The sequence below is a fragment of the Arvicola amphibius genome, chromosome 1 (genome assembly GCF_903992535.2).
Source record: "Arvicola amphibius chromosome 1, mArvAmp1.2, whole genome shotgun sequence".
Taxonomy (NCBI): domain Eukaryota; kingdom Metazoa; phylum Chordata; class Mammalia; order Rodentia; family Cricetidae; genus Arvicola; species Arvicola amphibius.
Genome location: NC_052047.1, coordinates 32412284 through 32425787, shown reverse-complemented (window position 1 = coordinate 32425787; position 13504 = coordinate 32412284). Strand labels below are relative to the sequence as shown.

The window sequence follows — 13504 nt, the reverse complement described above, 5'->3', positions numbered from 1 at the left end:
AACATATTTCTAAGATTATATTTTATTTCATTTTGTAAGCTAAAAAAGTATTTTTGAGCCCAAATGTGTAGGATTATCATTTCTTTCACTTACAGCTTGAAAACTCCAGTGGACAGGAATGCTCATCCATAGGAAAGTTATGAAGTTGAAGATAGCATTCTGCATTAATTGTTAATCTATTTAGAAGAAAAAGTAAGTGTTGCACAAAGAAGAATTGTTTAAGTCATCAAAAACTACTTATCTGATTTTAAAACATCATTTGGACATTCTGTATTGGACTATGTCTAATAGAATACAAAGATAACCTTACATTTAATGTTAAATATTACATCATTCACTACTAAGTATGTAATTCAAACATTTCTTCAACCAACTAAGTACCTACTTTGTATGTGTTGATCTCTGCATTTGCATAAAATAAAGCTTCTGCAACTTCATGAATTACATATATGTATATATAATATATAGTGTATATATATGAAAATAATATGTTCAAAGGCACACAAAATAGTAATACATTATACAAGGCTATGCATGATATTTTTCCCTGAATTTAGCATGATCATCTTCAAGGATGACACCATTAAATATGCCAAAGTAGAAATAGAAAATGCCTCAAGGCCTCAATCCTATACAAAGAACTATAGACAACAAAGAAAAGCTGGGCGCATGAGTGGTGTCTTTCCCAGAAAACAGTACACTCATTGGTTGTCCAATGCCAAGTGGTTATCCCTAAAAAAGTACGTAACACTATATATACTGAGCATGCTATATTCAAAAGGTGTATATGCATATGCATATTTATATACACATATACATAGTGATGCACACAAATATATGTATGCAATAACAATTAGTGAAGAAAGAGGCCAAGTATTTGAAGGAGAACTGGGAGACTTGGATGGAAAGGGTTATAGAGAGGATAGGAAAGGGAGAAATGTAATTCTAAATAAAATTTAAAAAGTAAAACAAAGTAGTAATTTTGAATAAGTGTATGTTTTGAAAGAGATAAATTAGGTAGATTTGGATACAAGTATTAATCTTTTTATATTGATGTTTCAAAACAGTTCTAAAAATCAGAATAATAATGAATTACAAGTGAAAAATCACAGAAATTTCCATTATACACTTATAACTAATAACCATGGCTGAGGAGAATCAGTATTTAAACACTCACTGATCTTGCAGAGGACCTGTTTTGGTTCCCAGTACCCACAGAGTGACTCACAACCCTCTGTGACTCCAGTTTCAGGGGATCCAAGATTCTCTTCTAGTTTTCACAAGGTATGTATATAGTAAAAAAAGCAAACAAAATTTATATAGATACAAAATAAAATATTTAAAGCATCATCAAATAAATAAATGAATAAAAATGAAAATATGAGTCAAAACCTTTTCTGCTTCCAAGTAGGAAGTCCAAATATTTTTTGCCGTTCTTTCATTTGATAGTAACTCTGAATATAAAAATGTATCACCAAAATAGTTCACCATGTTAGATTTTAGCAAATGAAAGGTGTTCCTGTGTCCTGCTATGCTGGTATGAAGAAGGCTATTTAAGAGCTGAAAATGCAACTGCAGTTTGTAATGGATTTTACCGTAGAGTGTATAGAACTCTTCCATCACTCCAAATCCGCAGCAAGCGATTAGGTGTTGTTATCCAATGTGCATCAGATTTTCTTGAGTTTCTGAAGAAAGTGTCAGGAATCCAGATTTTCCCCACCATGTTGCTGTTAAGCATAAGCACCTTCATGGTGCTATTGAACTTTAAGCGGCTGTCAAACCAGGTTTGGGCAAAAATTATATCTATGGTGTACTCCTACAAGATTGAAAGATAATGACATTAATAATGCTATCATTTTAGATGTTTTCTTTAGAAATCAAAATTTTTATAGGGCAAATTTCCCATAAATTGATAGCACTTAGATTCATTCTTTGGAAGAAAATAATTCTGACATTTTAAACTTCTTTTCAAATTATTTCAAGTGACTCATATAAAGCAAAATCCAGAAATTCTAGATGCCTTCTCTGGCTTTAACCTTTTATGCTTTTTTTAAGTTTCATAATTCATCAATTTCAGCAATTAGTAACTATCTTATTGTTAACATTGATAAATTTTGTTATAGTTACACTATCCCTCCATAAAAATGTCCAAATTCAAGGGATGAATATCCATAAAATTATCTAAAATCACTGAATATGTCTTTGGTCTGAGCTTTAGATTCCAATCATTTCAAGAGAGCAGTGTTTAATGTCTCATATCGACCACAAAGGAACCAGCTAAGCAATTATAACATGAAAAATACCACAATAATGGTTCTGTATGCTATCCTGTTGTTAAAACCTTCCAACTTTGTGAAGTAAATGTCACAATAATAAATATTTTCCAAAAAAATATTAAATTATGAAGGTAAAATACTCTTCCCCAGATCAGAGTTCATAATTTCCAGTGGACACTGACAAAGCTAAACCTTGCATTCATATTCCAGTTCCCATAGCAAGGACCCAGGCCTCAACACTCTGTTCACAGAAAGGAGCAAGTTGAGCATTTAAGAAAGAGCCCTGAGATCAAGTATAACCCACGTCTGTGTCCTGACGAAATGCCTATATCTTATAAGCATTAAAACTTTCCACAAAACCTAAGGGAAAAACAATAATATGTGGTATAGAATAAAGGAACTGAGAAAAAATTGTCGTCTTTGTGTGACTGTTTGCTTGCATGTGTACACAACTTAGACCTTAAAAGAGGAAGGAAAACGTTTAAAATTATGAAATACTATATTGGCTACATGTAGCAGAGAAGATTGAGTTGTTTTTCTTGATGTGGTATTTGCTATTGGTCAATTGGCCTGAAAGGAAATATTTACCATAAGAAATGGAAGCATGATTGTGAGTTTGGTTAATGAATATTTAATATCTATTTTTTAAGCCAGGGAGACTAATGAGTAAACAGTCTGGGATTCAACTTATCAGTAGGGAAGTTGGATCAAATCCTAGATTGCTACAAGAATATTTATCATTTGGTTACTGGAATATAGAGATAAATTGAGAAGGAAGCTCTATTTTATCATACACTTGTGGCATAGATTCTTAATCATTTAATGAATATTATCAGTGGCATGCTACATAATCTCTGTATTTATTTAGTAAGGCTAATGTTACTCACCTGACTGATCCTTGAATCTTATGGAAAATAAATGGATATGTATTATCTTTAACACCTTTTTTCACTTCCTTGTCAGGACCAATGGCACTTAATAAATATTGGAGATAAGTGAGATTTATTTAAATATCCTCTACACTTACTCAAATGATTAACTCTTTTAAGCCCAACATTGACTTTTCCAATCATGGAAAGTTGTTGTTTTGTAACAATAAATATAAACAGAGAGAAGGGCCTCTACAGGTTGGAAAGAGAATATAACCAATGTTGTTCAGCTGAGTCAAATCATATATTTGAATGGGGGAAATATAGCACAAATTTCATAAGAAACTAGGCAGGATTGTGGTCTTGGAAAAAATGAACATTGGCTAGTATAAAGAGCATCTTGACACGTAAGCATACTTAATTTCAAATTCCTACAATAGCATCATAAGCAGCATTTGAGAATTATATTTCCAGTAATAGAACTTTGCAAACATCATAAACACCATTCAGCAGCTCAAGGAATGTATTCATTCCAAAGCTGGACCACAAATACAGATCTTTCTACCTGCACAGTCACATGTTCTGCACAGAAATGTGTTTTATAATACATAATTCTAATGTGCTCACAGCTGTTAGAGGGATTATGATTTCTAACAGGTCATATTTCCCTAAAGATAAAATATTAAAGAAAAAAGATCGACTCACAATTAATCTATGATCAAAAGAAAGACATGCAGAGCACATTTCTTGATAAGTTGTCCTTCACAAAGCCTTGCAGGAGCTATAGTCCCAAGCCCCTTTAAACTGCTAATCCTTAATAAATGCCTTACTGAGATAAGAAGGTTATTAAAGTCTGTGCCATTTTATTTGTAATCAAAAAATCCAATTTTGTTTACTCATTCATAGTAGAGTAATTTCCAGAAAATGATCAAACTCTGTTCCTGTACTTCATGTTCCTATTTAAAGGTTATAATCATCTGCATAAAAATAAGAAAAAAAACTTGAAATTGAATTTCTATTGACTCAGAACAAGTACAATACCTTCTAGAAGAAACATTTTGAGACAGGAACAGTACATTTAATACTTGAGGCTGACATGACATGACAATTTTACTGTCTCCTTGAAATTTAACCAACAAAAGGAATAAATGCGAAAAGTGTGCTACTCTGACTTATAAGATAGTCAGAAAAACCATCAATGTATATAACTACAGTAACCAAAATTGCATATTGCAGCCGTGGACCTCATCTCCCACTTATAAGTATTAGTTAACGCAGTATTGGAGGTGGGGTTCTATTTGCATTTGGAATGGAAGGAATGAAAAGGCATATAGCCCTCCCAAGCAATTGATACAGATGCCAGACTTTATTGTGTAGTTGGATTGATCCTGATCTTGTCTGTCTACATTCATATTAACATTTACTCAAACTACCTGATCACATGACTAAAATAAAATTCTAAATTAAGCCATATTCAGCAGTAAACTAAAAGAAAGATGAATGCAGGCAGAGACATGAATAATGAGCCCATGTTATATGAGTGTTAGTAAACATTTCACAGATATCAAATATATTTTGCTAAATTATTGTAAAAACAAAAGCTTCTTGAGAATATCACAATAAGTAAAATATTTTGATGGCCTTATTTTCTCAAATTTTCATGGAGGTCATGTGACAATATAATGTAAGATAATCAATAAATCCCCATGAATCCTTGATTCATAGGTGAATTTTTTGGCTTTGGGGTCTGGTCTGTTCATTTCTCTGAATGGAGTTTGCAAATATCACAATATAGCATGCATATTAATTTGATAACTTGTTCAGCAAGCAATTTTTGACAGTTTAGTTACTGTGATCTTTCAATTTGTGTGCTTCAAGAAGACAAGAATGGAAGCCTCTTAGATATGAATCTGAGCTTAATAAAAACTTGAAATTGAATTAAAGTTGAGATAGGTATAGGTAAAAGGAAATGACCTGGTAGAGATTGTTTTCAGCTGGGGAAATTCAGAAAGACTTGTTGATATAAGGTACATTCAGTCAGAAACTTGAACAATTCAAGGACTGTGATTAATAAATGGGTCACAAGACTCTAAAATACAGAACCTCTTAAGATGTTGAAGGAGTGTAAACCTCACATAACAAAGGAGTGGTCTTGTTTTGTGTGTCAGAGATGCACTTTCCTTGAATGCACAGGACATTTTATATCTATAAGCACTTGCCAATTTAATATTAAGTTCTCACTTTTTCTGAGATATAAAAATAGCTATAAATACATATAATACTAAAATTGGGGTAAAAGAACACAAAGTCCTAATAAATCATTGTTGATTCTCTTTATCATAATTAGTCATATATTTACTATTAGGTATAAATTTTATAACCATTTGCTTGTAATTTGAGCATAAAATATCAAAATTCGTATGGTCACAGAACTCCTAATAAAAACTTCATACTAAAAAAGATAAGCACTTTCCTGACCTTAGGGAGACTCTAGTTCCACAGAGAGGCAAGCATCAACATGCATGTCCAGACACTAAGCACTCAGGCCTGCACAAAGCTGCCTCATGGATTTGTATTTGATGAGTTTGTCCAGAGAAAGAGCAGATAGGCTAGAAGGGCAGGTGAAAGAGAAAATGGCCACTTACACGGAATTGGCTCCTGTGCTATGAGAGGTGTGTTTAGTCTAAAATCTCCAGAGCAGACAGGAAGCTAGCGATCAGGGGCAAGGTGACACTCCAGCGTCAAGCTTGCCATTCAGGAGGCCATGACTGTCATTGAGGAACTGAATTTGTTCTCTTTAGTTCTCATGTGATTGTGTGGCACTCAACTACGTTATAGTAGCTAGCTTTATTTTTTTCAGAACTGTTGTAATTTACAGTAGTAACGTAACAATACTTTCAGAAGAGGTCAGAGATAGTATTTTGGACAATAACTGGCAACCTTAACCAAGGAAAAATAACTCAGAAATTCCCATCATGGTGCCATCATAGGAATGGCTAGTTTCCTGTGGCTTTGGAACATGTAACAAAATTTATCACCTCTCTATTTCAAGGCAAGGGAAACTGGGTATTTTGTTGGTGGTAGGAGAAATTTATCCTGTTTTCCAAGAGTGTTCATACTTGTTCTCATGTTCTTTCATGTCATTGTTTCAGTCGGCTTTGCTTCATATTTCTCTGCTGAATGGGAGAAATAAACTAAAGATTTATACTTACAGGTTCATGTTTGTATTTTCACTAAGTTTTACCCAAATGATCATCAATTCTGAAAGAACTGAGCAATCCTGAAGTGATGTTCAGAGATACTCAGAGAAATTCCCAGAAAAAAATGAAACATGAAAAGCCATTAGGACCCATGTCTCGGTGTGTGAAGCATCATTTGTAAGACAGAAGTGTATTTATACACACATTTAATTATTTCACTGCACAGATGACTAAGTATAATTTTCCACAAAGCATTCTCATTTTATTGTTAGAGCCTATCATATTTTTTTGCAAAATAATTATTCTACATTTCCAATCTCTGTCTTTTTGTGCTCAACTGATTTTTCTTGCCCAAATTATAACACAGGACAAATATGAAGGCCTACCATGGTTTAGAAATTTTGATCACTGATGCCACATGTGTAACTTCGCCATTACACTGCTGGTTCTTTCCTTCTTATTTTCTTCCTTTCTCCCTCCTTTTTGAACTTTCTCCCTGCCTACTAGGTTTACTGGTGACTGCATTACTAGACTGAATCCCAACTCCACATCTGTTTTACAACATAGGAACGCTACTCGTTACCAATTTTCTTTCATAACAAGTGGCACTGGGCTCACCATCACCATTTTAAATCAATATGGATTCATACATATATCTTGACATTCATATTTATCTACTTGCTGAAAGATCAGTCTCTTTTTTTTTCAAAATGGAGCAACTTTTTGCTATTTTTTCATCTCTCATAGAAAGATATCTTATATTTCTGAGAAGTAATTGCATAAATTTTATAAGATAATCAACAATAAATATGATAAAGCCTACAAAATTAAAAGTGTTGGACCAGTGTGATGGATAATCAGGTAAAAGTCTTTCTCATGTCAGTCTAGCGGCTTGAGTTTGATCCTCAGAATCCAGGTCATAGGGGGAAGAACACAACAATTTCCACAAAGTTGACCTCTATACACACATCATAAATGCAAACAAAAGGCTTCAGAAATATAGAAAATAAAGTTGACAAAACAACATCAAGGAGGTTTTTTCTAAGGCAAGAAATTTTAAATTGTGGGCACTTATATTAATATAATACGTAAGTTAACGGCAAATGAGCAAACAAGATCTAAGAGGCCAGGAGAAGGAGATGCTACTCATATACAACATTAACTTTTTCTTTGATAGTGCTATATTAAAAATGTGTTACATTGTCCTAAAATAAGATGTGTGGTAAAAAGATTATAAGCAATTGGTGACAAAAGTTAATACAGGTGCATAGTAAGGAAATTCAACTGTGGTGGTAAGACTTTAAGTATCATAAAAGCCAAGGAAACAAACTTAAAAGTCAAAAGTTCAGGTGTGTTTCTTCAAATCCTACAGCCGCACATCATCCCCCAAGTACCAAAATCATTTTCTCCCCTCCACAGCACATGCAAGCTACCTAATCTGAGAAGAAGAAAAAAAAAAACAGTCTTAATCTTGTGCCACATTTCCTCCTCATAATTTTTCAAGTTGATGTACTTGGCAGAGTGACATTTCCTGTTTATATAGTAAAAGAAAAGAAAATATTTTCTTCCATGTGTAAAAGCTACATCTTAGGCTTTTTCTTCCTAAATGCAAAAGTAACTGAATAGAACAAAGGAGAGAAAATGGGACAAGAGTCAGTCTACAAAGAGTGGAGATAATTTTGCATCTGCCTTTATTATTCATAGGACAATACAGTGAAAATAAAACATATTATTTAAAAATTCTCAGCACAAATATTCAGACATAGACATGGGCACATACATATACTCCCCTCCTCCCCACCTCTCCCTCTCCTTCTGTCTCTGTCTCTCTGTCTCTGTCTGTCTCTGTCTCTCTCTGTTTCTCTCTCTCTCTCTCTCTCTCTCTCTCTCTCTCTCTCTCTCTCACACACACACCACAGTTTTGACAATTTCCCATTCTACTAAACACTTGAATATCAAAACAAAACAAATTCTCTTCCTTGCGCTTGCAGAGGGCAACCCTCTACCTCCATTCCATTTTTTTTTTTTTTTTTTTACTTTTTGAGACAGGGTTTCTCTGTAGCTTTGGAGCCTGTCCTGGAACTAGCTCTTGTAGACCAGGCTGGTCTCGAACTCACAAAGATCCACCTGCCTCTGCCTCCCAAGTGCTGGGATTAAAGGCGTGCGCCACCACCGCCCGGCCCTCCATTCCATTTTAAACAGTGCTTCTGAATTTGCTGCTCTACGAGTATATTTGTTTAAAATTTTTCCTGAGTTTCCTTTGCTTTTGATATTAATTTGAAAATGACTGTGCTTGTTAATTACTTACATACTGACAAATATATCTTCACTTTATTTACTAAATTGACTCAAGCTTGTTTGTACTGTTTGCCATGTAGTCTACTCTGGCAGTTTGTTATTTTGAAGTACAGTTCCACTGAGTCTCCAAATAATCTCTGAATTATAAACTTCACATCTGGATTCCTGTTCCTCACCCCTCCGTCAATTCTCAAAGTCAGTTAGAAATTTTAGTAAAAAGGATATATACAGTTTCAGAAACTGTATTCTGTGACTACGTGAGAGGCCACTCTTGTGACTAAGATAGCAGGGATTATGATCAGCAAATGCAGCATGTTTTCTCCCTCCTAACAGTTTGTAAAGGTTGCTTCTCCCTGTCTTTCATTTCCAGTGTTCCCACTGAGGAACTCATATCCAGTGTATGTTTGTAATTGTCAGTTGAAGGTGTTTACACCAGCTAATCTTCTGCTTAGTCCCTTATAGTTGTACATGAGCTCTTCAGCTTTCTCGATACTTACCTTCTGTTGGCTTTGATGAAGGAATAACTTTAATGCTTGATGGTTTTTATCCACTAGTCAGAAGGTAATTACGGGGCTATGGGTAATCAATAAAGCAAAATCATACCTACAACCCAAAGACTGAAAATTCACTAGGCAGAATTTTTTTCCATTCAACTAATATCATTTGACATTATCTTGCCTTCAGATCTGGGTATATCTGCATTTCTACTTATATTTAAGTATTTTTGATTATAATGTAAGCAAACAATAACACTTCTTCACAGTATTTAGTGTTTTTCAACCTTCATTAGTTTATTCTGTATTCATTTTAATGTAAGTTCTCAAAACAATAATTAAGAAAATTATCTATTAATTGACTGATCCATTCATGAAGTTAATACAAAATACTCCATTTTATAGGGATATGATATTTCAAATTCATAATGCAACCCTGAAACAAGGGGAAGAAATGTGTATCCAATTACAAAATTAAGTTTTACTTCTTATAATGTGTTCCTTGATGTAGACATCTTCCAAAAGAAAGAAAACACTTTTGTAACAAAGAAAATATCTGGTCTAGAAAGCATTTACATGAATATTTTTGTTCTCACTGCAATTGTATGGGCAATTAGTGAGGAAAATGTGAAACTACCCTTTGTCTGTTGAATTGCGCTCCCATCCTGTTATTACTCAACTACACTCACAGCAAAACAATCTTGTTCATTTTATGAAATGTGAGTTTTGTTTGTCCTAAACTCCTTAGTTAAAATTATCTTCTACACAGGCTTCTTGTTAGTCCCTTTTATGACTATGATTTTCATTTTTCCCCTAGCATATTCAGTGTCAGTTTCAATAGGACTTTCATTTAATTAGCTTTTAAAAAGAAAGAGGTTAAGATAACTCGTGACAAAGACCTAGTTGTAACCCTGTCTTTCACCTGAGCGTTAGCCCATAATTAAGATCATTTTTTAGGTCAGTCCACTGTGGCCCCCATTATCAACTCCAATCTTTTTAACAAAAGCCTGTGTATACTCACTTGCCTTAAGGTGACTAATGCATCAGTTATGGTACCGTTCCAAAATGCTGGCATTGTGGCCATCAATGCAGACAGCTGTGGAAGTTAGTGCCACCATACTCAGGAGAACTGTTCAATAATTATTTGTATGCATGTATGTCTTTCCTGTATATATGTCCATGCAGTATTTGTGTGCAGTTCCCCTAAAAGAAGGTGTCAGATATCATGGGCTTTGAGTTATAGATGGTTATACGTTTTCATATGGGTGATGGGAATCAAACCCAGGACTTCTGGAGAAGCAATCAATGTGCTTAACTGCTGAGCCAGGAATAAGAGAAACCAAATATGGTGTAGTACTATTATGAGGAATACAAACAGGCAAACTTAATCATATCATGCTAGTTCTCCAGCTATGAAGATATTAATGAGTTAGGCACATAGTTCGTTTGTAGACGACTTGAGTAGCCTGTTTGGGGCTCTAAGTTCAATCCCAAGAAAGCACCACATATAAAAATAATTGTGGAAATGAGTCCATGTGTACATGTGTTAAGATATCCATAATTGCTTTTTATATGTAGTACTCATATGCACAATGACACACAAAAGACAGACAAACTGGCACATGCACACATGTGTCCACGCACATACTCGCACACACAGACACACACACTTTCTTCAATTTAAATTTTTGATTTTTAAACATTTCACTCAAGAATACTGTATTTACATCACATCATACACATAATTTTAAAGAGAAAGACAATTCCTTAAAAACATACTGAAAGAGACGGAAACAGAGAGAACGTTGCAAGAGTCCAGGGAGAAAGTATCTACAAGCAATGTCCATGCAGAACTTGTACTTCTCCCCTGCACAGTTTTGAAGAGAATTTCTCTGGCATAAGCATATATTTGCTTATGGCAACCCTGGAAAACTAAACTATATTACAGCACATTCCTGACCCCATTCTGTAGATACAGGGTATGGCTCCTAGAATGGGGTTATTGTAGCTTCCCTAAAACATTAAAAGTTTATTCTTAATTATTATTTAATTTATTCTTAATTCTAAATTTATTTTTTCTTAATTAATAACTTTAATCAATATTGCTGGCATAAACTATGTCCCTTTTATTTGTTTTCTTCCTACCATGCCTTTTCAATCTCAGAACCCTTTTCCATTGGGCTTCCTAATTTTTCTTCTCCCAGATTTCTTCGGAGATTGACTTTTGATAAGACTAATAGTAATTATTTATGCACTATAATTATTTATGCCATAAGAAACTACGAGTTCTTCCATAAGGAGTATTTTAGTTCCACTGACCAGTGCTTGACACAGTTTTCCTAGTTTGTTTTCTATTGTGGTAATAAAGACCACAACCAAATTCAGCTTGATAAATAATGTGTTTATTTGGCTCACAGGTCACAGTCCATCATTGAGGAAAGTCGCATCTGTAACTTAGAAAGTTTAAAACCTTTGTAGAAGAAATTTGAGCCTTGATTACGGAAGAATTCTGCCTACTGGCTTGTTCTCCATAGCTTGCTCATCCTGCTCCTTGTACAATCCAGGAACACCTGCCCAGATGTGGCACTGCCCAAAGTGCGAAGTGGGTTTGGTCCCCTCACATTGATCATTAATTAAGAAAATCCCCTACACACTTGGAAACAGGTCAATCTGATAGAGTCCATTTATCTCAATGAAGGTCCTCTCTGCTCAGATGATCTTGCTTTGTGTCAAATTGGCAAACTAACCAGTAAATAGTAATTGCAATCTTAAAAAAAATTGCTTCACAATAAACTATCTTAAATCATACACTTCCTTATTCTAGAAGGCACACACTCAGGAATCCTGTATTGTAACAAGCTGTACTCACCATGTTTATTGGGTCAACTGGTCCAATGCTGTTTACATAAACATCAGTTTCAATTACTGTGGGCCTCACTGCAAAGTAAAACAGAATGGTTTATGTTATACAGGATTGTTCTAAAGACACCTGAAATTTAGTAGTGAATCACATTTTATTATTTCAATCCTAATATATCTATTATGAATCATGGCAAAAAAGCCTGTTACAAAATCATAAACACTTTAATTTGAAATAAGTTATATAGATATAAATTAATGAGTTAACTAAATATTTCATGGGTACAATCTAAAGATATTATGGATGTATGAAAACTGCCCAACTAAATAAAAGACTTTAAATTCAATAAAATTTTTAACATATTTTCCCTTTTCTAGGCCTTTAGAGTTAGAATACATTTTGTATATAATATTTATTATTATTTAAAGCTAATAAAGAGTTTGGTGGTAAGTGCATAACAGCCTTACTCTCAGAAAGTAAGGGAAAAGACCTTGATTTCTAACTTTTGCTGATTTCTAAATGGTTAATTATTCCAAGATGCTAATTAAATGATGAATCATTCCTCGATGACTAATTTAAATGTACACTGTGAAGTCCCTGAAGCATAGTTGAGAAGATAAATAGGAAGTGTCTACTGAGAGCCAGTTATGACAAACACTGAAACCTATAGAATGGGTATCAAAGGAGACAATGTATGTAAGATGCTGCTTCTGGACTGACTCACATGAGGACCTTTTAAATATTCATTTATTCCTCCATCCTTTCTGTTTTGGTAACAATATTTCTTTATCTTGTTAATAGTTGAATTTTACTGAAGACCACATAGATATTTCCATTGTCCTCATCTATTTTGATTTGTATATTGTCATTAGGGCTTTCTCAGATACCTTCAGATGGTATATGTGATCTTTGCATATCCTATCAAAAATGCACCTAAATGGCCAGTATTTAAAATGGTTATAAAGTGATAAAATTTATAATTAAAGCTCATCCACTACAGTCTTATATCTGATGGTGATTGTGGTTCTTTGCTTCTTTTTAAACTTCCCTCTAATGAGATTTACCAGAATAATTGCAATGTTTTTTTCTGCCATGAACAATAGCTCTACATGGTATGTTAAACACTACTCATAAAATCCATAATATAACATGTAGAGGAAAATTTAGTCTTTGGTTCAATAGCTTCTAGTTGAGAAACAAAGTATTCACAAAGTAGACACAACAGGACAAGAATTACAATTAGATCCTTCATGTCTTCCAGAGAACTTAATAAAGAAAAGCCTCCTTGTGGTTAGATATTTGTGTGCAGTCCCAGCATGGTGTGAGCCATGTTTGTTTGGTTCACTTTTCTACCACTATAAGCTTTGAACACTTTTCCTTTCTGATCTGATATTCCTTATATTCAAGGGCTGTGTGAGTCTTCACTTGTTGCCTTTCTTGCTACAGAGGGCCAAATCTGTCAGCCTCAATATTTTCTTAATTTTACTCGTCTATGTGGCAAATCCCT

At 34.0% G+C, this 13504-nt stretch overlaps 1 protein-coding gene across 1 annotated transcript in view; it reads right to left on the bottom strand.

Moving 5' to 3' along the window:
* Gabrg1 (gamma-aminobutyric acid type A receptor subunit gamma1) overlaps window positions 1-13504 on the bottom strand; it is a 75499-nt gene that overhangs the window by 17515 nt on the left and 44480 nt on the right. Inside the window, exons 3-5 of the mRNA XM_038338144.1 lie at window positions 12007-12074; window positions 1596-1816; window positions 94-176 (exon numbers count right to left, since the gene is read on the bottom strand). Coding sequence (XP_038194072.1) covers window positions 94-176; window positions 1596-1816; window positions 12007-12074 — 372 coding nt within the window. The remainder of the gene's footprint in view (window positions 1-93; window positions 177-1595; window positions 1817-12006; window positions 12075-13504) is intronic.